The following is a 25,542-nucleotide window of genomic DNA, read 5'->3' on the forward strand; positions in this document are numbered from 1 at the left end:
GTAAAGGGATGGAAATAAATATTTCATGCAAATGGAAATGAAAAAAAGCTGGGGTAGCAATACTTATTTCTGACAAAATAGACTTTAAAACAAAGGCTATAGTAAGGAATAAAGAAGGTCACTACATAATGATAAAAGGAGCAATCCAACAGGAAGATATAACCATTATAAATATCTATGCACTTAATATAGGAGCACCTAAATATATAAAGCAGATTTTGATGGACATAAAGGGTGAGATCAATAGCAATACTATATAGTAGTGAGGGATTTCAATACCCCACTAACATCACTGGATAAATCCTCAAGAAAGAAAATTAACAAAGAAACAGCGGGCTTAAAGGACACACTAGATCAGGGTTCAGGAACCTTTTTGGCTGAGAGAGCCATGAACACCACATATTTTAAAATGTAATTCCATGAGAGCCATACAATGACCCCGGGGTTATGCATTATCCAATAAAAATTTGGTATTGTCCCGGAGGACAGCTGTGATTGGCTCCAGCCACCCGCAACCATGAACATGAGTGGTAGGAAATGAATGGATTCTAATACATGAGAATGTTTTATATTTTAACGTTATTATTATTTTTATTAAAGATTTGTCTGCGAGCCAGATGCAGCCATCAAAAGAGCCACATCTGGCTTGCGAGCCATAGGTTTCCGACCCCTGCACTAGATCAACTGGATTTAATAGATATCTTCAGAACCTTTCACCCTAAAGCAGCAGAATATACATTCTTTTCAAGTGCTCATGGTACATTCTCTAGGATAGACCACATGTTAGGACACAAAATGAGTCTCAATAAATTTAAGAAGATTGAAATCATATCAAGCATTTTCTCAGATCACAATGGCATGAAACTAGAAATCAACTACTATAGAAAAACTGAAAAACACTCAAACACTTGGAAACTAAATAACATGTTATTAAGTAACAAATGGGTTAACAATGAGATCAAAGAAAAAATAAAGAATTTCCTTGAAACAAATGAAAATGAACATACAACAACTCAAAATCTATGGGACACAGCAAAAGCAGTCCTGAGAGAGAAGTTCATAGCATTATAGGCATACCTTAAGAAGCTAGAAAAAGCTCAAATAAACAATTTAACCCTGCATCTAAAAGAGCTAGAAAAAGCTCAAAAAAACAATTTAACCCTGCATCTAAAAGAACTAGAAAAAGAACAGCAAATAAAGCTGTTCCTCTTCTCAGAGGAAGTAGAAGGAAGGAAATAATAAACATCAGAGTGGAAATAAATGACATAGAGGTTAAAAAAGCAATACAGAGGATCAAAGAAATCAAGAGCTGGTTCTTTGAAAAGGTAAACAAGATTGATGAACTTTTAATCAGACTCATCAAGAAAAAGAGAGAGGACTCAAATAAACAAAATTAGAAATGAGAGTGGAGAAGTAACAACTGACACAGCAGAAATACAAAGAACTGTAAGAAAATACTATGAAGAACTGTATATCAAAAAATTAGACAACCTAGGTCAGTGGTCGGCAAACTCATTAGTCAACAGAGCCAAATATCAACAGTACAACGATTGAAATTTCTTTTGTGAGCCAAAGTTTTTAAACTTAAACTATATAGGTAGGTACATTGTTATTAACTTAATTAGGGTACTCCTAAACTGGCCTTTGCTAAAAACGTCCTCAATCTGAGAGCTAGGTGTAATGGACAAATTCCTTGAAGCATATCATCTTTCTTTTTTATTTTATTTTATTTTTTTCTTTTCATTTTTTCGAAGCTGGAATCGGGGAGGCAGTCAGACAGACTCCCACATGTGCCCGACCGGGATCCACCTGGCATGCCCACGAGGGGGCAATGCTCTGCTCCTCTGGGGCGTTGCTCTGCTGCAACCAGAGCCATTCTAGCGCCTAAGGCAGAGGCCACAGAGCCATCCTCAGCACCCGGGCCATCTTTGCTCCAAATGAAGCCTTGGCTGCGGGAGGGGAAGAGAGAGACAGAGAGGAAGGAGAAGGGGAGGGGTGGAGAAGCAGATGGGCGCTTCTCCTGTGTGCCTTGGCCGGGAATCAAACCTGGGACTCCTGCACGCCAGGCCAATGCTCTACCACTGAGCCAACTGGGCAGGGCCACATATCATCTTTTAAAAATCAATGTGGAAGGATCAGAAAACCTAAACAGACTGATTACCACAAATAAGATTGAAACAGTTATCAAAAAACTCCCAACAAACAAAAGCCCTGGGCCAGATGGCTTCACAGGCAAATTCTACCAAATATTCAAAGAAGAACTAACTCCTGTCCTTCTCAAGCTATTTCAAAAAATTCAAGAGGAGGGAAGACTTCCAAACTCCTTTTATGAGACGAGCATAATTCTGATTCCAAAACCAGGCAAAGACAATACAAAGAAAGAAAACTATGGGCCAATATCCCTGATGAACTTAGATGCTAAAATTCTCAACAAAGTATTAGCAAACCAGATCCAGCAATACATGAAAAAAATTATACATCATGATCAAGTGGGATTTATTCTGGGGAGGCTAGGCTGGTACAATACTTACAAATTAATCAATGTGATTCATCACATAAACAAAATGAAGGATAAAAATCACATGATAATATCAATAGATGCAGAAAAAGAATTTGATAAAATCTAGCACCCATTTATGATCAAAACTCTCAGCAAAGTGGGAATACAAGGAACATACCTCAACATGATAAAGGCCATCTATGACAAACCGACAGCCAACATCATATTCAATGGGCAAAAATTAAAAGCAATTCCCTTAAGATCAGGAACAAGGCAGGGGTGCCCCCTTTCACCACTCTTATTCAACATAGTTCTGAAAGTCCTAGCCACAGCAATCAGACAAGAAGAAAAAATAAAAGCCATCCAAATTGGAAAAGAAGAGGTAAAACTATCATTATTTGCTGATGATATGATACCATACAAAGAAGACCATAAAGTCTCAGTCAAAAAACTACTGGACCTGATAAATGAATTCAGCAAGGAACAGAATATAAAATTAATATTCAGAAATCAGAAGCATTTTTATACATCAACAATGAACTGTCTGAAAGAGAAATTAAGAAAACAATCCCCTTTGCTATTGCAACAACAAAAAATAAAGTACCTAGGAGTAACTTTAACCAAGGAGGTTAAAGACTTGTACTTAGAAAATTATAAAACCTCAGTAAAAGAAATCAAGGAAGATACAAACAAGTGGAAGCATATACTGTGTTCATGGATAGGAAGAATAAACATCATTAAAATGTCTATATTACCCAATGCAGTTTATAAATTCTATATAATTCCCATTAAAATACCAATGACATACTTCAAAGATATAGAACAAATATTCCAAAAATGTATATGAAACCAAAAAAGAATATGAATAGCCTCAGCAATCTTGAAAAAGAAGAATAAAGTGGGTGGTATCACACTTCCTGATATCAAGTTATACTACAAGGCCATCGTACTTAAAACATCTTGGTACTGGCATAAGAATAGGCATATCGATCAATGGAACAGATCGCCAGAGAACCCAGAAATAAACCCACACCTTTATGGACAATTGATATTTGACAAAGGAGGTAAGAGCATACAATAGAGTAAAGACCGTCTCTTTAACAAATGGTGTTGGAAAAATTAGACAGCTACCTGCAAAAAAATAAAACTAGACCACCAACTTACACTATTCACAAAAATAAACTCAAAATGGATAAAAGACTTAAATGTAAGTCATGAAACCATAAGCATCTTAGAAGAAAACATAGGCAGTAAGCTCTCTGATATCTCTTGCAGAAATATATTTGCTGATTTATCTCCACAGGCAAGTGAAATAAAAGACAGGATGAACAAATGGGACTATATCAAACTAAAAAGCTTTTGCACAGCTAAAGACAATATGAACAAAATAAAATGACAATCCACACAATGGGAGAACATCTTTGACCATATGTCTGATAAGGGGTTAATAACCAAAATTTATAAAGAATTTGTAAAATTCAACACCAGGAAGATGAACAGTACAATCCAAAAATGGGCAAAAGAAATGAATAGACACTTCTCCAAAGAGGACGTACAGATGGCCAATCGGCAGATGAAAAAAATGTTCACCATCACTAATCATTAGAGAAATGCAAATTAAAACCACAATGAGATATCACCTCACACCAGTCAGAATGGCGCTCGTTAAGAAAACAACACAGATTAAGTGCTGGCGAGGATGTGAAGAAAAGGGAACCTTCCTGCACTGCTGGTGGGAATGTAGACTGGTGCAGCCACTGTGGAAAACAATATGGAGATTGCTCAAATAATTAAAAATGGAACTGCCTTTTGACCCAGCCATCCCACTTTTAAGAATATATCCTAAGAACACCACATCACTGATTCAAAAGAAGAAATGCACCCCCATGTTTATGGCAGCATTGTTTACAATAGCCAAGATCTGGAAACAGCACAAGTGTCCATCAGTGGACAAGTGGATTAAAAAGCCATGTACATATACACAATGGAATACTATGCAGCTATGAAAAAGAAGGAAATCTTACCTTTTGCAACAACATGGATGGACCTGGAAACTATTATGTTAGGTGAAATAAGCCAAGCAGAGAAAGAAAAATATCATATTACCTCACTCATTTGAGGAATCTAATGAACAATGTGAACTGAGGAACAGAATAGAGGCAGAGGCGGGATCAAAGGGACCAGAGGGAAAGCGGACAGAGGAAAGGGGATGAGAGGATGGGATCAGAGAAGGGAAAGAGATTGGTGAAATTATATACACATAACAGCATTATGGAGAGCAGAAAAGCAAATTCTGGAGGGAAGGGGGGGAGGGTGTAGGGGGGAGGTGGGCAAAGGGGATGTTAAGGGGAACACGGGGGTGGGGGGATATATTTGGTGGGATTCTTGAATCTATATAAACAATAAAATTAAGTCAATAAAAAATTTTTTTAAATTACTGTCTTAATTATTTTAAAGTGTACAGTTTAGTGGCATTAAGTATATTCACATGGCTGAACAACCATTGCCACCATCTGCCTCCAGAACTCTTTTCATATGGCAAAACTGAAACCCTATACTCACTAAGCAATACCCCATATTCCCTTTCCCACAGTCCCTGGCAGCCAATATTCTGTTTTCTGCCTCTGTGCACTTGTCTAGTCTAGGTACCTCCTATGCATAAGTGGAATCATCCAGTATATGGCCTTTTGTGACTGGCTTCTTTCATTTAACATTATATCCTTACAGTTCATGTTGAAGCATGTGTCCGAATTTCCTCCATTTTTGAGACTGAATAATATTCCATTGTAAGTATATACCACGTTTTGTTCATCCATTCATCTACTGATGGACATTTGGGTTGCTTCCACATTTTGGCTATTGTGAATAGTGCTTCTGTGAACATGGGTGAACAAATATGTGTTTCATACCTTGTTTTCAATTCTTTGGGATATATACCCAGAAGTGGAATTGCTGGATCATGTAGCAATTTTATTTTTAAAAGTTTTTTGAAGAATTGCTATACTGTTTCCCATAGCAGATGTGCCAATTTTATATTTCCAGCATCATGCATAAAGTTTTCCATTTCTCCACATTCCTGCCAACACGTGTTAATTTCTGTCAAATGCCTTTTATGCTCGCTTATTGGGTCTTGGTTATCTTTTAGATAGTGGAAACTACCAGCTTTCAGACTCCCAGATTAGTGGGTGGTTCCTATGAAGCAATAACAAATAGAGCAGGCATGTCTCTCTTTACACAGTAGTTGTGATGATAAAATTCATACTTTAAATGTATAGAGGAGTTAGCTATTTAAAACAAACTTATAATCAATTATTTTAAAAGATTTTTTAAAATTAAAAAATATTTTTCCATTGACTTGAGAGAGAGAAGGAAGAGAAAGAAAGAGAGGGGAAAGGAGGAGAGAGAGAAACATCAACTCTCCACCCAGTTGTTCCACCCTGTTGTGCACTCCTAGTGGCCTCTTGTATGTGCCCAGATGAAGGATCAAACCCATGACCTCAGTGTGCCAGGGTGATGCTCTATCTACTGAGCATCCTGGCCAGGGTCCAAAAGACTGTTTGAAAAATTACTTATTATAAAACAACATATACTTATTGTAGAAAACATAGAAATTACAGAAGAGTAAATAAAAGAAAGTAATGCCACTGTCTAGCGATAACTTCCGTGAACTTTTTTTTTTTGGTGCATATCCTTTCACTCTTTCACTACTTTTATTACAGTATTCTTATTTTTGAAAATTAGCCTCATTCTATTCTTATTTTTTCTTTTTTTTTAAGACTTTATTCAATTTTCAGAGAGGAGAGAGAGGGAAAGAAGGAGAGAGAGAGAAGGGGGAGGAGCAGGAAGCATCAACTCCCATATGTGCCTTGACCAGGCAAGCCTGGGGTTTCGAACCGGCAACCTCAGTGTTCCGAGTTTATGCTTTATCCCACTGCGCCACCACAGGTCAGGCAGCCTTATTCTATTCTTACAGCCTGTTTTTCTCACTTCGCAATAACTTAAGAGTATTTTCCTATGTTGTCATAGCTTTAAATAATCATCAGATACATACTTTTAAATAGCCGTATAGTAAGATTCTTAAAACCATAATTACCTCTTATCATCTGTTTAAGAGGCTTTCATGACTGGATTTTGGGGGGGATACCGTAGAGTTTTTTGTTTTGTTTTGTTTTGTTTTGTTTTTTGCACTTTTCCAAAGCTGGAAACGGGAAGAGACAGACAGACTCCTGCATGCGCCCCACCGGGATCCACCGGGCACGCCCACCAGGGGCGACGCTCTGCCCACCAAGGGGCGATGCTCTGCCCCTCCAGGGCGTCGCTCTGCCACGACCAGAGCCACTCCAGTGCCTGGGGCAGAGGCCAAGGAGCCATCTCCAGCCCCCGGGCCATCCTTGCTCCACTGGAGCCTCGGCTGCGGGAGGGGAAGAGAGAGACAGAGGGGGGGGGGTGGAGAAGCAAATGGGCGCCTCTCCTATGTTCCCTGGCCAGGAATCGAACCCGGGTCCCAAGCCGACGCTCCACCGCTGAGGCAACCGGCCAGGGCCGAGTTTTTAAAAAATAATTAAACCTGTTCTTACAAGAGTGTCACTGGGTAGATCTCTCCTAGGACTGTTTGTTATTCCCACTTTATAGATGGTGAAAGACAGACACCCAGAGAGGGTTCTAGGTTTCTGATCTGATCTGTTTTCTTTTTTCTTTTTTTTTTAATTTTTATTTTATTTATTCATTTTAGAGAGGAGAGAGAGAGAGAGAGAGAGAGAGAGAGAGAGAGACAGGGGGGAGGAGCTGGAAGCATCAACTCCCATATGTGCCTTGACCAGGCAAGCCCAGGGTTTTGAACCGGCGACCTCAGCATTTCCAGGTCGACGCTCTATCCACTGCGCCACCACAGGTCAGGCCATGTTTTCTTTTTTTAACTGCAGAAATATTGACCTGCTACATATGGAGAGCCAGGCAGTAAGAGTTAACAGTTACACCTAAGGATGTTTTGGCATTTTTGGACCTCTGGGCTCATGCCTTCACGTGTCTTTTAATAAAGCAATTAATAAATGTTGGCAGTATGTTTGTGATTCTTCTGAAATGCTTGAGAAGGATATTGTCACTGCTGTAGCTTTGTGTATTTTGGGTCTTACAAATGATTTACCACTTACTAAATTTGAAATCTAAATTGTGAATTTGGCTCTGGTTGTTGCCAGCCAACAAAGGCTGTAATACTGGGAAGAAATTAAGACGCTGTCATAGTCTGTTTCAATTTCTAATGCTTTTCCAGGGTAATCATGTGGAGAAGAAATTTCTGAATTTATAGGTCAAAACATATGGTAGCTACTTTGCATTATTTAAAATGATATTTACTGTATCCCATTTGGAAAAAAAATTCTTCACCATATATTTTTAATTTTATATACTTGAGTAAACAAGTTTTTTTTTTTTTTTTACAGAAACAGAGAGAGAGTCAGAGAGAGGGATAGGCAGGGCCAGACAGACAGGAACAGAGAGAGACGAGAAGCATCAATCATCAGTTTTTCGTTGCGCGTTGCGACACCTTAGTTGTTCATTGATTGCTTTCTTATATGTGCCTTGACCGTGGGCCTTCAGCAGACCAAGTAACCCCTTGCTCGAGCCAGCGACGTTGGTCCAAGCTGGTGAGCTTTGCTCAAACCAGATGAGCCCGCACTCAAGCTGGTGACCTCAGGGTCTTGTACCTGGGTCCTCCTCATCCCAGTCTGACGCTCTATCCACTGCACCACTGCCTGGTCAGGCTAAACAAGTTTTTTTAAAGGTTATAAATACTACAAGTTACAACTTAAGCAATAACTACTAGATTGCTCTAATTTTGACTATACATCTAAATAGTAGTTTATATTTTCCTAAGTATTATCATTCTTCTTCCTTTTCTCTTTTCTCAAACTGGAAAAGAAGAAAAAAGAAGAAGAAATATAAAGATACAAACTTAAAGGAAAATGTGAGACTGCTTTTGCTACTATATTGTATATAGATTTAGACCGAAATGGTGCATCTCTTTATTATCACAACTGCTAGCAGAGTTTGTTAAGAAGAGTTCTACTGTTTTCATCTTATCGCTTCACAGTGAGTAAGATGCTGCTCCTTACAACATCACCCATCTGAACAGTTATTTTTATATTTTTCTTTGCTTTAAATGTATCTCTGTTCTATGTATTTATGCTTAATAAAATAATAGGATTATCTTTAATACTGCTGATTTTTTTTTTTTTTCATTTTTCTGAAGCTGGAAATAGGGAGAGACAGTCAGACAGACTCCCGCATGTGCCCGACCGGGGTCCACCCGGCACGCCCACCAGGGGCGACCCTCTGCCCACTAGGGGGCGATGCTCTGCCCATCCTGGGGGCCGCCATGTTGCGACCAGAGCCATTCTAGCGCCTGAGGCAGAGGCCACAGAGCCATCCCCAGCGCCCGGGCCATCCTTGCTCCAATGGAGCCTTAGCTGCGGGAGGGGAAGAGAGAGACAGAGAGGAAAGCGCGGCGGAGGGGTGGAGAAGCAAATGGGCGCTTCTCCTGTGTGCCCTGGCCAGGAATTGAACCCGGGTCCTCCGCACGCTAGGCCGACGCTCTACCGCTGAGCCAACCGGCCAGGGCCAATACTGCTGATTTTTAAAAAAAACTTTATCCCTTTGTATTTTCTTTTTTATTCTCATTTTTACAATTTTGAGTATACATTCAGGGGGAAAGAAATGAAGAAAAGTAAAATATGGTGGAAGAAAAAGTAAAAAAAGAGACATTGTCCAGAACTTGGTCCACAGCCACTATACCATTATTTAGACTCTTCTCCATTCTTTATCCTTTTACTCCTTAAAGAAATGATCCACTGGGAAGCCAGAAGAATTTGGAACTGTTTTATCTCCATCTTCAGGGAAAATTCACTCCCTTCTTTTGAGGAGCCTCTTTTGTCTCTCTCTGGACGATGGTTCTAGGATGATTCTCAGGCTGGGCATGAGACCCAAGCTACAACAATGAAGCGACGATCATCCCCCAGCCAGTATTTGGGTCAGGTCACATGACCCAAGTACCATTAGAGCTTTTCTGCATATTTCCCACCTACAGTTTATTGGGATAGAGCACATCCCTCTCTCATGGCCAAGCAGAGAGGTGAGCCAGGAGCTGCTGGCAGTTGTGGTTACCATTTGCAAAGGAGCCAATCTGAGAAAAAGCGAATACTCTAAGAGGTAAAATGCAAGACAGAAAGAGTCTTGATGGTTTTAGATGCTAGTTATCTCTGCCTTTCCTGAGATATCATTACATGAGAAGTAATTTCCTTAGTTCAAGCTGGCTTTCTGTCCATTACAACCTTTTAAAAAAGAGTAATGAATATAGGTCTCTTGTCCTCTGGCAAGAGCTACAATACGATCAACACTTCCAGGGTGGCAGAGGGTGGTTTGGAACCCTAATGGAAAAAAAAAATTGAAGGGTCCTCCAGTGAGGGTGTGTGTGTGTGTGTGTGTGTGTGTGTGTGTGTGTGTGTGTGTGTGTTGATATGTAGTCCAGTTGGTTTTTAGGACCCCTTCAAGACCACTGAACCCTGATATTTGTAAAGGGCTTTCCCTCTCCCTCCCATGTGCTCTGATTCTTCCCTCTTCCTAACCCAAATGTCCACTTCTATTCAGTATCCTTCTTAAAGCCTTCTCAGATCTCTGATAAGTTCTATCTTTACTGCAGCTACTCTATTGGACGGCCGCCTCATAAGTCTGGAGGCCAAGATCTAAAATATTGCTCTGAGACTTCCAAGAATATCTGCTTCCCCCCTTCCCTCCTTTGAGAGAAATGAATGACCTTCTTGAACTCTTCTGAGGGATGAACTCAGTGTTTTCCAGTTGGAGAGAAACATGGGTTTCCTCCTAACTCACACTGGCTCCTTTGCCATGGCATACAGACAGTGGTCCCTCACTGAGAACTTCGCTGATTGCTAAGAGTATTGTGGATTAGGAGGAGTAACTTTCTCATATTTACCTCTGCCACCAACCTGTTGGGCTCAGAGAGGAGCTGTTACCTTAGAAACAAACTAAAAATGTGAATCAGGACCATTCTTTTAATACTTAGAGGACCAACTGAGAGCAGTTTGGAGCGTCAGACAAGACCCTACTAAAGACCTGTGGATAACAGAAAGAAAATATGCAGAGAGGGAAACGAAAATCTAGATCATCCAGTACAGTTCTTGCTCATGACCTCAAGCACTCCTATCTTATCTGCATATAATTTGGTGTCCTAAGAGGTACTGTCTTGTTATTATTATGCCCATCCTTCTCCATCTTGCATTTCCTGCCCTCTTCTGGAGGGCATAAAAACTTCAAAGCATATTAACCAGCCAATCAGTGAGAAGTTGTGGTACATCAAGGCACATGGACTTTGAGAAGTCTTCAGAGCATCCCTTGTGAGAACCTGGGCAAAGTGAACATCCTTCAATTGGAGCAAACGTTTCAACCACAAATTCCCCCCTCAGTACAACAGCTATTGCTCTACTCAAAGACTGTGGAAACTTCTTGAAGAAGAGAATTGATGTATCAGTTAATTTGATTGTATTACAAACTACCCCATATCTGTAGTGACCTTAAAACATTAACTGGCCCTGGCCAAGTGGCTCAGTAGATAGAGTGTCATCCTGGTGTGCAGAGGTTACGGGTTTGATTCCTGGTCAGGGCACATACAAGAAGCAAGCAATGAGTGCACAACTGAGTAGAACAATGAGTTGATGCTTTTTTCTCTCTTTCGCCCTTCCTTCCCTCCTCCCCTTCCCCTCCTTCCTCTTTCTCTCTCTAATAGAAAAATTAAAAAAATTAACTATTATTTTTCATGATTCTGTGTAACTTTCTCATATTTACCTCTGCTGGGCAGTTGGCTGGGCAGTTATTTTGGTCTGGATCAGGTCAATTGGGGTTGGGTGGTCTAGAACCTTAATTCATAATTTGTGGGTTGAGAAGCTGTTGGTTCAGGACCTCGACTTAGATAACTCTCTTTTATCCATGTAGTCTCTCATTCTTTAGCAAACCAGTATAGGCTTCTTCACATGGCCATCTTATTTTTGATTCTCAAAGAGCAGCAAGCAAGCCAAATGCACAAGCTTTGCAAGTCTGTTTGTATCCCATCTGCTACTGTGTCATTGCCAAAACAAATCCCATGACCAAGCTCAGTGTCAGGGTGGGAGAGTCCAACCCTAAAGGTATGAGTATTGAGAGAGTATTGATTTAGACCATTTTAGTAAAAAATCTGACTACAGAATTGGCCCATGACTTGTTCTTGACCAGTTAGAGAACCTCTTCACCCTGGCCACAGTGGATGATCATGTGCCTCAAGCTGGTCCAATCAGAGTTCTTGCTGGTTTGTAGGATTGTCCAGCTTGGGTATCACATACAGGGCTGGTAGAATGTGAAACTGGAAGTATATGTAATAGGAGAGAATATGTCAACACACAATAAGTCAAACACAAAGATACACAGAGCTATGAGATTGAGATGGTGATATTGTCAGAGCCCCTGGATCTAGCTAGCCTGAAGATCATACTTAAAATATACAGATAAGGTCCTTTTTTTTTCCTGAAGCTACTTGGAATTGGGCTTTCATCATTTGCCAACAGAAACCAGAATCTTAACAAAAAGGTCCTTTTCTTTGGTAAGTTGATGATAATGGTGGTAGTAGTATGGTAGATTTAGCATTAGGGCCCTGGCCGGTTGGCTCAGAAGTAGAGCATCTGCCTGCATGTGGAAATCCTGGGTTTGATTCCTGGTCAGGCCACTCAGGAGAAGTGACCATCTGCTTCTCTAATTCCCTTCCTTCTTTTCCTCCTGAAGCCGTGGCTGGAATAGTTTGAGCAAATTGGCCCGGGGCACTGAGGATGGCTCCATGGCCTTTCCTTAGGCATTAAAATAGCTTGGTTGTTGAGCAAGGGAGCAGCAGCTCCAGATGGGCAGAGCATCACCCCATAGGTGGCTTGCCCAGTGGATATTGGTGGGGGTGCATATGTAAGTCTGTCTCTCTGCCTTCCCACCTCTCACATAAAAAAAAAGATTTAGCATCCGAGCTCCTTGTTACTATACCTCATTTAGTAACCTCTCACTAGAAATCCTATTATTAGAAGATTAAATGCCTTGTATTCTATGGATTGATGTCAAATAAACAGGAGTTAACCAAGAGATCAAATTGTCCCTTGTCAATAACTTGTATGCATTTCTGCTCACCACCTAGACTGCTTTAATTCCTCCTTCCCTACGTGTATCCCTTCATTCTGTCTTAGAGAAGAGTTACTGTGGAAAGCATCTATTGAGTCAACTCTGACATAAACTATGAACTTAGCTAGTTACATCAAATCTCAAAATTAAACAGACTGTCCAGTGCTTGGGATACCAAAACAACATGAAGAATCACAGAGCAGCTTTCTCAGGAATTGTTTCTTAACTTAATTTGGGCATAATTCAGTAGGAAAAGAATACCAAACCAGACTTGATACTCAGCAGAGGCCTGAAAGATATAAATAACTCAAATAAAGCAAATCAGTATCACTATCTTATTTAAGTAATAGGAGAGAAAATAGAGTAAAAAAAAAATAATAAAAAGACCAGACTAAAGTTTTAAAGGGAAATATCATTTGCAAGTGAGAGATACTGAATAAAAGCAAGAACATATAATGAGATGCTCAGTGAAGGCAACATGATAAAAAGCACATGAAACAGGAAGTATTTAAGGAAAGATTAATTATGAGATACTTGACAGATATAAAATACCACCTGAGTAGACCAGAAAGGCTGAATGGGAAGCTAAAATAATACAATTCTATTTGGGTCTTTCCCTGAAATTTATAACTATATATATGTACTGGTGAAAAAAAAATTCAATGAGTACTTTAAGTCTTAAAAAAATATTTCACAAGAAGATAAAAAAATAGATGACCCCTTTTCAAAGATTTTGGTAGGTTTCATCCTAGATTAAGACTTTTATGCCCAATTGCTTTGAAAATAACCAAAGCTTGGCCCTGGCCAGTTGGGTCAGTAGATAAGAGCATAGGCCTGGTGTGTGGACATCCTGGGTTCAATTCCTGGTGAGGGCACATATGAGAAGTGGCCACTTGCTTCTCTTCCCCTCCCTATCCCCCTTTCGTCTCTCTTCCCCTCTTGTAGCCAGTGGCTCAATTGGTTCGAGTGTTGGCCCCAGATCGGGTAGGGGGATAGGTGTTGCTGGGTGGATCTCTGTTGGGGCAAGTGTGGGAATCTGTCTCTCTATCTCTCTTCTTCAAATAAACAAACAAAAAACCCAAAGCTCAAGATTACAATAGAGTTATCTAGGAGATATGGTATTCTCTATCTAGTCTCTCTGATATTAACTAGAATATTTAAAAAAAGAATGTAGACACGTCTCTAAAATACCTTTAAAAACACACTTAGGCTTGGCTGAAGTATTGTGTATTTCCCTGTATTCAACATGAAATATTAGCCAATATACACCAAGCGTTTCTATATGAGTTTGAGTTCACTTTACCTCTGCTAGTTGTATGCCAGAGATAGCTAAGGTGAAGGGGTTGTGAATGAGTGAACTTTTCAGTAGAATTATTTTCTGATAAAAAACTCATTAATTTGGAGTTCCCTAATTTGGAGACCCATTTAAGTCATTTTTGAGATACAAATCTCTGCCTAAGGGAAAGGTTTATTTAAGTGGTTCTACCTGTGGCAGAAGAAGGGGTTAAATGACTTGAGAGCATTTTGTTTGTTTCTATCTATGTTAGTTCTATTTCCCAAGTGGACTTTGTGTCTCCTCTTCCTCCTCCTCCTCCTCTTCTTCTTTCTCTTCTTTCTTTTTTAATCAGAGGAAGTAAAGTGAAATAAAAGAGGCCACTTCATGCAGTCTCAATGTGACTTGTGGAACTGGTCTTTCTGCCTTTCTCATTTGCTAGTTGTGTGGCTTTGAGCAAGTCTCTAAACCTTTCTGTGCCTTACCTTCATGAGGCACATGTGTGTAGCAAGGATGGTCAGAATGGTACCCACTTCCTAGGAATGTGGTGCGGATTGAGTCAGTGTGTGTAAGCACCTAGGTTAGCAAATACCATTATTGACTAGCTTATCAGCTAGTGTGTCCATAAAGTCATGGTGCACTTTTGACTGGTCACAGGAAAGCAACAAAAGACGATAGAAATGTGAAATCTGCACCAAATAAAAGGAAAACTCTCTCAGTTTCATACCTATTCAGTGCAGTTCGATGTGGGCTCACGCACAGATTTTTTAGGGCCCCTTAGATAGCTATCCCGTATAGCATCTACAGACTCGTCACTACTGATGACCTACCAGAACAGGGTTTCTCCACCAAACTGCCGGTTTCCTTCAACTGCTTATCTCACCGAGTAATGTTATTCCTATGTGGTGGTGCTTCATTATAAACTTGCCAATATTCGATATTCACGTTGCACTTTGGTCACGGATTCGAATGTAGTGAGCCACAGGACACACTGAACTTTCCTCTGTACCGTCCACCTCTCGACTGGCATGGCCGTGGGCTGCTCCGCTGTATACATGGTGTTATGTCATCATCTGCGCATGCACACAAGCTGCCACATCATCCTACAGAAACTGGGAGGGTTTTCCTTTTATTTGGTGCAGATTTCACATTTCTATCGTCTTTCGTTGCTTTTCTGTGACCAGTCAAAAGTGCACCATGACTTTACGGACACACTGTATATCCATCTCTTATATTCCTGTGATTCAATAAAGACTAGTTTTCTCAAAAACAAAGCTTGTCTATGTTGGCTTCATCTAATGAGGTGTGAGTATTAGAAGAGATGTGGATAAGATTAAATTTGCCCTTAATTGCCTTAACTTTTCATCTTCATTTCAATTCATTTCTGGTATAGAGTATTCAGCCACTTAACATTACCATTTTATTTCACCATAAATTGGTACAAATGATAAATGAGTTAAGGGTTTTCAAATTTTTGGAGGCCAAATGAAAGTATTGCAACCTATGACACATAAGATTATTTTTTTTCTAATAATTGATACTTTCCTTTAGACTTTCCTAAGATTTGACTAGAGATTGAATTTTAACACTAAACCCAATATTCAAAGATATTTCTTAAATCAAAATTTGGCCATGTCACCATGCTGAGCAAGAGTTTCAAAGAGAAAGATAATTGGGATTTTTAATGAGCTTTGAAACTTACTTGAAAGGTGAGAGTAAAGCTACAAGAGGTATGGTGTTAAACAGTGTGAATTAGTTTTAGACAGCTTGTTCAGGACACATGCTAGTGGTAATAACTTTCTTCTCTACGGTGATTACCCCCAAAATTATCTTTATTAACTTTTCTCCTGATTTCCTTTGAGGAAATACTCAGAGGTCAGCTGTCACCTGATCATAACGTCAATAAGATAATTAACTAGTATTCTCAAATTTGATTATAGTAAATAAAACCAGTAAATCATTCAGTGCAAGAAAGAGGACAACCACACATTTTTCTTCCCAAGCTACCAGCTAGATTTTATAAGAGATAAGAGTTTAGAATTAGATTATGGCAGATTCTTCTTTTCAACCTAATTTCTAAAGCATGGTGACTTGATTGTTATGAAACAAAGCCCACCTGCTGTATTCCTTCCATGGCATCCATGGCAGAATTTTGTGGAAACAGTGCATTGCATTTTATAGACTATAGCTTCTATCAATTCATGTTACTCCAACACTGTGCAGGCTTTAGGAATCTTTTGAAAAATTTAAACAGTGTAGCACTATGAAAAGAGACTCTGGGGAAGAGGAAGTAAAATTAACTAGATAAATCCTAATTTGGAAGGGAGAAAAATGACAAATGAAAGAAAAATGAAAATGGCAGAGAAGCAAATAGTTTCCGCTAATGTCTGTGTCTCTTGATAATATTTTAGAATCGAGATTATAGATGGGCAGCCAAAGCTGGAAGATGAGTAATAAAAAAATCTTGAATCTGACTGGAATATCATGTTAACCATTATTTTTTTCCCATTCTTGGGAAGACAAAATTACACTAAGTGCCAACAAAGAAAACACAATACTATTACATACAAGTAGGAAATGTACAATCACATTCACTCCAAACTACCATTTCTCTTTCTCAACCATCCTTCAGTAACGCCTAATTTTTCAAGGGAGAACCCTTTTTTTTGGGGGGGGGGTGATGAGAGATTGTGCCTACAATCCTTAGCAATGATTTTCTGACTGCTGAGTACCATTAGTCATACATCCTCCTCATGCCCATAAATGGAGGCCAAGCCCGCACTGATGCTATCAGACAAATTTAAACAAGGCATGTTCTGAGAGAACCCTCAGAGCCAGACTGACAACACTCCTGAAGCAAAACCCTCAACACAAGCATGTTTAGCTTCATCATATGCCAAGGTGCACACTGCTAACAGATGTGCAGACCAACTTGCAGTGGCTGTATATACCTAGGACGTGGAGCAGTCAATCCTCCTACTGGGATATTAAGCTGGGGTATTGTTCTGCAAGGGAAAGTTGAGGTCCCATATACTTAGTGTTAAGAAGAGAATCTATTATTATTATTATTTTTTAAGTGAGAGGAGGGGAGATAGAGAGACTCCCGCATGTGCCCTTACTGAGATCCATCAGGCAATCCCCATTTGGGGCTGATGCTTGAATCAACCGAGTTATCTTCAGTGCCTGAGGTTGACAGTCGGACCAACCCAGCTATCCTCAGTGCCTGGGCTGACGCTAGAATCTATTGAGCCATTCACTGGCTAAGAGAGGGGAAGAGAGAAAGAAGGGGCAGAGGGAGGGGAAGAGAAGCAGGCAGTCATTTCTGATGTGTACCCTGACCCAGAATTGAACCCAGGAAGTCTGTACTCTGGGCTGACACTCTATCCACTGAGCCAACTGGCCAGGGCCAGAGTCTATTTCTTTTGATGAGTAGTTACCTCTTCATTTTTGTTATTGTTATTATTTTGGTATTTTTCCAAAGTTAGAAGCAGGGAGGCAGTCAGACAGACTCCCGCACACACCTGACTGGGATCCACCTGGCATGCACACCAGGGTGTGATGCTCTGCCCATCTGAGGCATTGCTCCATTTTGGCCAGAGACATTCTAGCACCTGAGGTGGAAGCTATGAAGCCGTCCTCAGTACCCAGGCCAACTTTGCTCCCATGGAGCCTTGGCTGCAGGTGGGGAAGAGAGAGATAGAGAGGAAGGAGAGGGGGAAGGGTGGAGAAGCAGATGGGTGCTTCTCCTGTGTGCCCTGACCAGGAATCGAATCCGGGACTTCTACATGCCGGGCCGACACTCTACAACTGAGCGAACTGGCCAGGGCAGTTACCTCTTCATTTTAGATTAGAGCTTCCTCTTTCAAATATCCAGGTGCCTATATGAGGGGCAGGCATTGGACTTCACAGAGAGGGCAACTCTTATAAGAAAAGTTCCAATGATTATCACCAAGCCAGCACAATCTCAGCTAATTATTAAACAGGGTTTATGAGAAGAGAATCAGCTTCAATTTTTACTGCTTTTATTCACTTCAACTTGTGCCATAGGAAGATAGTATGAGGTGGTAGAAAGATTGATGGACCAACACCTGGAAATTCTTGGTTCAAGTTCCAGTTCCACTACAAAGGAACTGCATGACTGTGGGTAATTTCCTTAACCTCCCCAAGCCTCATTTTCCTTTTTTGAAATATGAGTGGGTTGGACTTAAGATTCCTCCCATCTCTAAATTCTTCTATTCTATATAGTAACACATTCCACAAAGTTTCCTCTGTGACCAGAATTAGTCTGTGATTTCCTCGCTCAAGTTTCCCCTCTTGACCTCTTTGTTAAACCAAATGTGAACAAGAAGCAATAACATTTTGTCACAGCCAACAAATTGCCCTTCCCCAGAAGGAACTTGGGAGGTCAGGCCACCCATTGCAATATCTAAATCCAAAGGCAATGGTATGACCAACTTGCGAGCTGGCAGGCCGCCATCCAAAAGAATGGAAATGGTTGTAGGCAGCCAAAATTCTTGGCTGGTACATTTTTAATAAACATAGAAAATAAGAACAGCATTTTCCACGTGGATTGCTTAATTTGGTACCCATACCACTGGAACATTTGCTGTTACAATGAAGATGATGTGATATATCACTTATTTAGTGCAGGATGGATTAACTTTCACAAATGAAAAGTAGGTTATGGAGTCATCTGTAAGGAATTTTTATCCTTGCCTCTTGTCCCTGGCAGGAGATAGTTGGAGTCATTACAGCAAAATATCCACCCCTTTTGGCCCTTTGTGAGACTTTTCCCTGAAACATAAGCTTTGCTGGATTTACTGTATTGCTATGAATGGACTAAGGCAAATTGGTGAGAATTCTTTGTGGTCGACCATGTCTTATTAATACTTTTCCAAGATGGTTCCAAATGTCTTAGTATTATGTACTTTTCCAAGAAAAAACTTCCATAGCAAATGTTCTTTGGAGAATAATATTTGACGTGCATGTGTTTTAATTACATAAATTATAGTATTTCTGAGAAGACAATGACTCTCATAGTTGTTATGACTTTTAATTATGCCCATTGTTCTAACTCATCCAGTTCTTGAGCTCTGTATTTCCCTGTCTCTACTTGTAATATGGCAACAGGAACATTTGACTGGCAAGGGTGTTTTCTGCCCAGTGCTTGGAGATCCTTGAATAAAATACTCTCTGTGATGGTAAGCTGTAATTAGATATGTGGGTGGAAATTAGCGTTCTTTAAGTATACCATATTTAAGCAGAGGCGCTATGTTTTTCAGTACCTGAGGCCATCCTGGTCCTGTGCCATAGCTCCAGGTCATTGCTTCCATAGGGCTGTTGGTTTGAGGCTGCAGGTTCCAAAAATGAAAACTCAGTATTGAGTCTGAAACCAGGAAGCTTTTTATAGTTAAAACTGGGCCACAGGGTTCTATTATAGACAAGTCAGGCATTGACCAAGTATGAGTATAACTTGCTCATTTTCCTTTTAGAAGTATAAATGATCTCAATGTCGTAACTATAATTTGAACTGTACCTCCATCTTAAAATAAAGCACCAAAACTTTTGAACAGATTTTCTGGAGTCATGGCAGGTCCTCCATTTTGGATTAGATCCTCCAGTAATACGAACCAAGTAGCAACAGACCTTTTCCATCCTAGCCATCTTTTTATAGAAAATACAGTCCCTTCCTTTCTCGGGATTACGAGAGGCCTGCAATTTGACCAGTTTAAAATTCTTTTTATTGGATTTACTTTTGCATAATGAAAAACTCCCACAACAGTACTGTCTGGCGTCCTAGATAAACCCCCCAACCCGTTTGACTTGAAATGAGTTTGCTTCGCCAGCATTTTACATCTCTTTATACCCTTTAAAGGAGGTGATTTCGAGACAGAATGTGAACGACGGAAAATGTAAAACTACAGTTAGTTCACATCCCTCTCCACCCCCGGCTGGAATTCCCTCTCCGCTAATGACGAGATAGGGGTTTCACTGGCTGCGTGTCTTACACTCCTGCGGTGTCGCGCGTCTCTCGGCGACTGCGTTTCCCCGCGAGTTGGCCGCGCTGGTTGGGGTATGAAGTCATCTCTATACATAGCGTGCATATCAACTCGTTAAATAGGTACAGGACGCAGGGATTCCTCGGGAAAGAAAGGAGCGAAGCGAACAATGATGACCATATTTTACATTTACACTCCCTCCCGCCCCCGGATCCCGGAGGAATGGCTGGGAACAGCAGCGCGGCGGGGCTGGCCGGGACGCCCACTAACTCGGCGGTCCCGGTCCTGAGACAACAACAGGGCGAGCTGACGACAAGCCCCGTGCAAGGGCCCCCAGCCGCCACGGATCCGGAGTACCCCGGCCGGGTGCCCAGTCACGCATGCCGGTCGCCACCTCCCGGCTCTCCACGCGAGTGCCCAGAGGTGCCGCACCGGGGAGGTCCAGGCATCTCGGTCTCCGCGTCCCGGCCGCAGGGGAGGCCTGAGAGCTTCCCCAGCCCCAGGGGAGCGCGAGGCAGCGGGGAGGGGGCCGATCGCCAAGGACAACCCCAGGCGAGGAACCCCCGGCGGAGGGAGGGGGGTGGTAGCCTCAATCCCGAGGGGCTGAAGGGGGCGGGGTGGGGAAGCAACAAAGAGCCTGAGCACCCCGACGTCGCGAACGGCTCTCCCCTCCCGCTCTCCGCAGTCCGGCGGGGGCCCGGCCGGCGGCTGGCGGGGAGCACCCGGCCCCCCCGCCGCCCCTCCCCCCGCGCCGCCCCCTCGCCCCCGGGAAAAGAGGGGAGGAGGGCGGCGCCTGCGCGCTCCTCCGCCGTGCGCCCCGCCTCCTCCCCGGCTCCTGGCGGCGACGATCTCGACTCTCCTGCCGCAGCTGCCGGTTGCGCACAGCCTGGGCGGCGGCGGGCACGGGCCTGGGGAGCGGCGGCCGGGCGCGCGGCCCTGGCGGGCACCCCTGCGAGGGCGGCCGAGGAAACTCCCGAAGGCGGCGGCGGCCGCGGGACTGCTCGGCGCTCGGCCTCTCCGCCCCCTCGCAGCCTTTCTTTCGCCCTCTCCCCTCGCTCTCCCGGCGGGCGCCTCGGCTTTGTGCGCGGAGATGGTGTAGCCTCCTGACTGCCCCAGGAAGCCGCCTGTCAGTAGTCTCCCGTCTCGCGGCTGCGTCCCCGCCTCTGGAGGACAGACCCCCTGGGCTCGGCGCCTCCCGCGTCTCCCGGCTGCTGGGGCAGCCTCGGCGCCGCCGGCACCATGAGGTGAGTGGCGCGCGGGGCGGGCGGGGGCTGGGAGGGCCATTGTGCCGCGGGAGCCGAGACCCCGCTGTCCTCGGACCCCGCCTTCCCTCCCCGGCGCGGCTCCTGGGGCTCCGGTCTCCTCTCCCCCTCCTTCCCCCTTTGTCCCTTCTCATTTCTCTTTCTTTCTTGGAACCCTCCTCAACCCCTTGTGTTGGGGGCGGCGGAGGGTCTCTTTTCGACGGTCTCCCATTTCCCCCTCAAATGCTCGTCTTCTGCCCAGGTTTTCCCTTCCTCAATTTAATTTGTGCCCGGCTCCCTCCCCCCCAGTCTCTGCCAGCCAAACCTAGGAGATGGGGAGGGGTTCGAGGATCAAGGCGGGCGCGTGGCTCGGGAACAGGTATTTTCCCGTTTATCTGTAAAAATCCCGTGCACTTGAGCGACACAACTCTTGTGTTTAATTAAAAAAAGGAGGAAAAGTTTGAGAGATCCGAAATCTCGGCGGTTATAAAGTGCTCCGGTAGTGGTAGGTAAAGGAGCTCTGAGAGGGGACATTTCTTGATTGGGAGGGAAGGGAAAGAATTTATTCGGTTTCTAAGGAGAGGACAGTGAAAGGCTGGGATAAGTTAGTTTTTTGGGGTGTGTAAACGGGGGCGGGGAGGGATTTGTTTGCAAAACCCCTTTCTCTCCTTGTTCTGTAGCAGCCTGTGTTGCATTGCAGCAGCTGCTTCCCCCCTTTCCTCTGTGACCAGTAAAACAAGCTACAGTTTTTTTCAGCCCCAGAGTCAAGAATTGAACATACCATCGTAATCTGGGTAGTTTTTTAATTGCTACGATGAAACATATGGTGTGACATTTTTCTTTTTCGTTTCTCCAATTGTGGAAGGGAATAAACCATGGTGTGGTGTGTCATTCATTGGAGATTATTTTTTTTAAGCCTTCCCTAAGCCTGTTGTGTGTCCATAACCTTCTCTTTTCGGATTGGTGCAAGACTTCGTGAGAAATAGGACTTGGTAGACTGAAGGCTGATCCATTCTGCACTATCATCCTTTTGGCCTTCCTTTTAGGTTAAACAATTGTGGATAAAGTAAATTACTCCATTTCTGTGTCCTGGAAGAGATAGGCTTACAGTTCATTTGGATTTGAATCTCCTTTGTTTTAAAGATTAATGGCTAACCCGTTGCCAAGACCTTTATAATGTAATACAATGAGATTTGAATGATATAATCTACAGATTCCTTCCCTTTGGCAAGAAAATGTCATGTCATTGGAATTCTTTCCCAATTTAAGTAGTTTCCCCTTTAAACTTTAGTTTTCTGTTTTCTATCACGGTTGAGCACTTTCCCATTTTTTTATATTTATATTTTTTTGTATTAGAGCCACGTACTTCAGTTTACTGTGAATTGGAATTAATGTTTTTCTTTGATTCCAAGTTATAGATCTTTATTGTGGTGGCCTTAAAAATTGTGTTAAATGCTGTGTCTTTAAGCGAACCCTTTTCCTTCGTGATTTCACACGAGTTATTTTCAAATGTAATGGATTAGTTTAAAATGTGATGATGAGCAAACCAAAAAACATAATCTTTATAAAATATGGCTTGAAAAACTCGAGCCATAGGTTTGCTCCTGTTGTTTTTTTAATTTATTTTTACTTTTTTAATCAAGTTACTGATGTCATTGAAAACTCAGAAAATGTAATAAAACACGTAATGTTATATATCTTGTAATACTTATATTGTTGATTTCTCCTTTAGAGATCGAATGCTATATGGGTCTTGCAGATTGGAAGCCATCAGTTTTTCCCCAAACTTTGGTTAAATTTATGTTAACACTGAGCAATGTATATAAAATAGTGAAACGAGAGTGTTTTTAAATAAAGTGATTGTAAAGTTTGTTGATTCGGAAGTTGTGAACCAAAAAGAAAAATAGTTAAACTTTTAGGTATTCAGTGAAGTATGGTCTCTATCATGTGTCGCTGTCAGTCTGTTCACAGGTAAATTAGGTCTTCACTTACAAGTGCCTTTTCTAGTAAATAGTAACTTGTACTTTTTTTTTTTTTTTTTTTTTTATAATTTTATTTTTTTAATGGGGTGACATCAATAAATCAGGATACATATATTCAAAGATAACAAGTCCAGGTTATCTTGTCGTTCAATTATGTTGCATACCCACCACCCAAAGTCAGATTGTCCTCTGTCACCTTCTATCTTGTTTTCTTTGTGCCCCTCCCCACCCCCTATCCCTCTCCCATTCCCCCCTCCCCCCCGTAACCACCACACTCTTGTCAATGTCTCTTAGTTTCAGTATTATGTCCCACCTACGTATGGAATAATACAGTTCCTGGTTTTTTCTGATTTACTTATTTCGCTTCGTATCATGTTATCAAGATCCCACCATTTTGCTGTAAATGTTCCGATGTCATCATTTCTTATGGCTGAGTAGTATTCCATAGTAACTTGTACTTTTTAGGCGCTTTTTCTGCTCTCTTCCTTATTAAATGTAGAGAGGAGGAATGACACGGAGTTTTTCATTTATGTAAAGTCCAGTTACAAATAGAGAACACGATACACAGGTCTGAAAAGTTTGTTCAGGCTGTCTACAGTAATTCTTTGTAGGCTAATTCTGAATAATTTAAGAGCAGAAAAGAAGATCAGCTTTTCACTTTGGAAGGCACTGGATTATTTGGTAGGTGGTTTGTGCAACTTGTGTGTTACCAGTTCTTTGGATACCTGTAAAAGTAGGATGGTCTGATTTGGGAGTAAAAGGTTCTTGTGCTGGTAACAAAAAGCTTTGGGATAGGGCTTTTCAGCATATATTAATATTTGACTTAGTCTCAGTGATGCTTTCAAGTAGTGTAGAACATAAATGTTACACTATTAAATCAGGTCTACTTTAGTTATATTAAGGAGTAGTTCTGACGTTTTAAAGGCCATTCAGAAGTAGGAATGCCTTTGTAGAAATTTCCACTTAAGTTGGTCAGATTCCAAAGAGAGGATATGATGACTATGTTGCTGTTTAAGTATTTGGGATAAGATCCCTTAGATCAGTGGTCCCCAACCTGTTTTGGGCCATGGACCGGTTTAATGTCAGAAAATATTTTCACTGACTGGCCTTTAAGGTGGGAGGGATAAATGTATATCACATGACCGAGACTAGCATCAAGAGTGAGTCTTAGACAGATGTAACAGAGGGAATCTGGTCATTTTTTAAAAAGAAAACATCGTTCAGACTTAAATATAAATAAAACAAATAATGTAAGTTATTTATTCTTTCTCTGCGGACCGTTACCAAATGGCGCACAGACCTGTATAGTTGGGGACCACTGCCTTAGATGACTTTAATTGTAGGAATAGCATGCCTACTGTGATGTAATGTAATAATCCCTCTACAGAAGGGAACTGAATAATACTTTACATTCCTGAAACAATCTTAAAGCCATTCTGCAACATAAAGCAATGTATAGAATTACTTTTTTTTTAGAATTACTTTTTAATACTTTGCTTAAAGATGAGAATTTTAAAAAAGGGAAAGTGTATTTTATATACAACACAGCGAAAGGGTTGGAAACCCTCCAAACTGGTACTTTTAGTATAACATCAAACTTTTGGGTTCTATTTATATTTTTCATTTATGTAAAGTTTCAAAAGTATTAGATGATTTTGATTGAAGTAGGTATACCTATGTAATATTATAGTGTATGCTTTTTAGGTGATTGCATTTTTTAAATACTAAGTGGTTAGTTACTCAAGTTTTTAAAGTTTTTATTATTTTTTTATAGAAAGAGAAGCTTGTCTGATCTAAAATAGTTGCAGTAGCATAGAGGCTAAGACGAGCTCAGAAGATTTTGGATTGACATTCTTTGGTTCATTTTAAATAGTCCAGGATTCCACTCACTATTCTCTGACTTTCTCATGTAAAAAAGGTGTAGGGTTGTGAGGATTCATCCAAGCCATATACTAGCTTAATGACCTTGAACTAATCACGTGATTTCATTGATTCATTGTTTAAAGATGTAAAATGGGGATAATTTTTTACTGGGTAGGGAGGGTCTAATGGTGATAAGAGAAAATGTGCTTTGTGTACTTATACGTGTTATACAATTATGTTACTCCTCTTGTTTGAGGCTTAATTACATAAAATTTTTGGGTAATTTGCTTCACCTTTCTGGGCCTTATCCTATAGATAGTTCAAGGATGGCAAGTAGGTTACATTTTGCTTACTTGCTCCAGTTTTTAGTGGCTGCCATGTTGATACAGATGTAGATGCATTTCTGGGCCTGGTGGAAAATTATGCCGTGATTAGTAATGTTTGACTGGGACATGAGTCCCAGAGTATGGCACTGGCGAGTGTTAAC

General features: G+C 41.4%; 1 protein-coding gene and 1 pseudogene across 5 annotated transcripts in view; one reads left to right on the forward strand and one right to left on the reverse strand.

Moving 5' to 3' along the window:
- Positions 1-15,027, reverse strand: part of LOC136319473 (V-type proton ATPase subunit E 1 pseudogene) — a 54,533-nt pseudogene extending 39,506 nt beyond the window's left edge.
- A 5,752-nt stretch (positions 15,028-20,779) lies between these two features.
- ENAH (ENAH actin regulator) overlaps positions 20,780-25,542 on the forward strand; it is a 144,098-nt gene continuing 139,335 nt past the window's right edge. For 3 of the 5 annotated variants that reach the window (XM_066237418.1, XM_066237445.1, XM_066237437.1), the window contains exon 1: positions 20,780-21,213. Coding sequence is in view for 1 of the 5 variants with exons in the window: in XM_066237437.1 (XP_066093534.1) it covers positions 21,209-21,213 (5 nt within the window). In the remaining 4 variants the exon portion in view is untranslated. The remainder of the gene's footprint in view (positions 21,214-25,542) is intronic. The other 2 variants (XM_066237454.1, XM_066237463.1) reach the window with 2 other exon arrangements.

The sequence above is a fragment of the Saccopteryx bilineata genome, chromosome 1, assembly GCF_036850765.1.
Source record: "Saccopteryx bilineata isolate mSacBil1 chromosome 1, mSacBil1_pri_phased_curated, whole genome shotgun sequence".
Lineage (NCBI taxonomy): Eukaryota > Metazoa > Chordata > Mammalia > Chiroptera > Emballonuridae > Saccopteryx > Saccopteryx bilineata.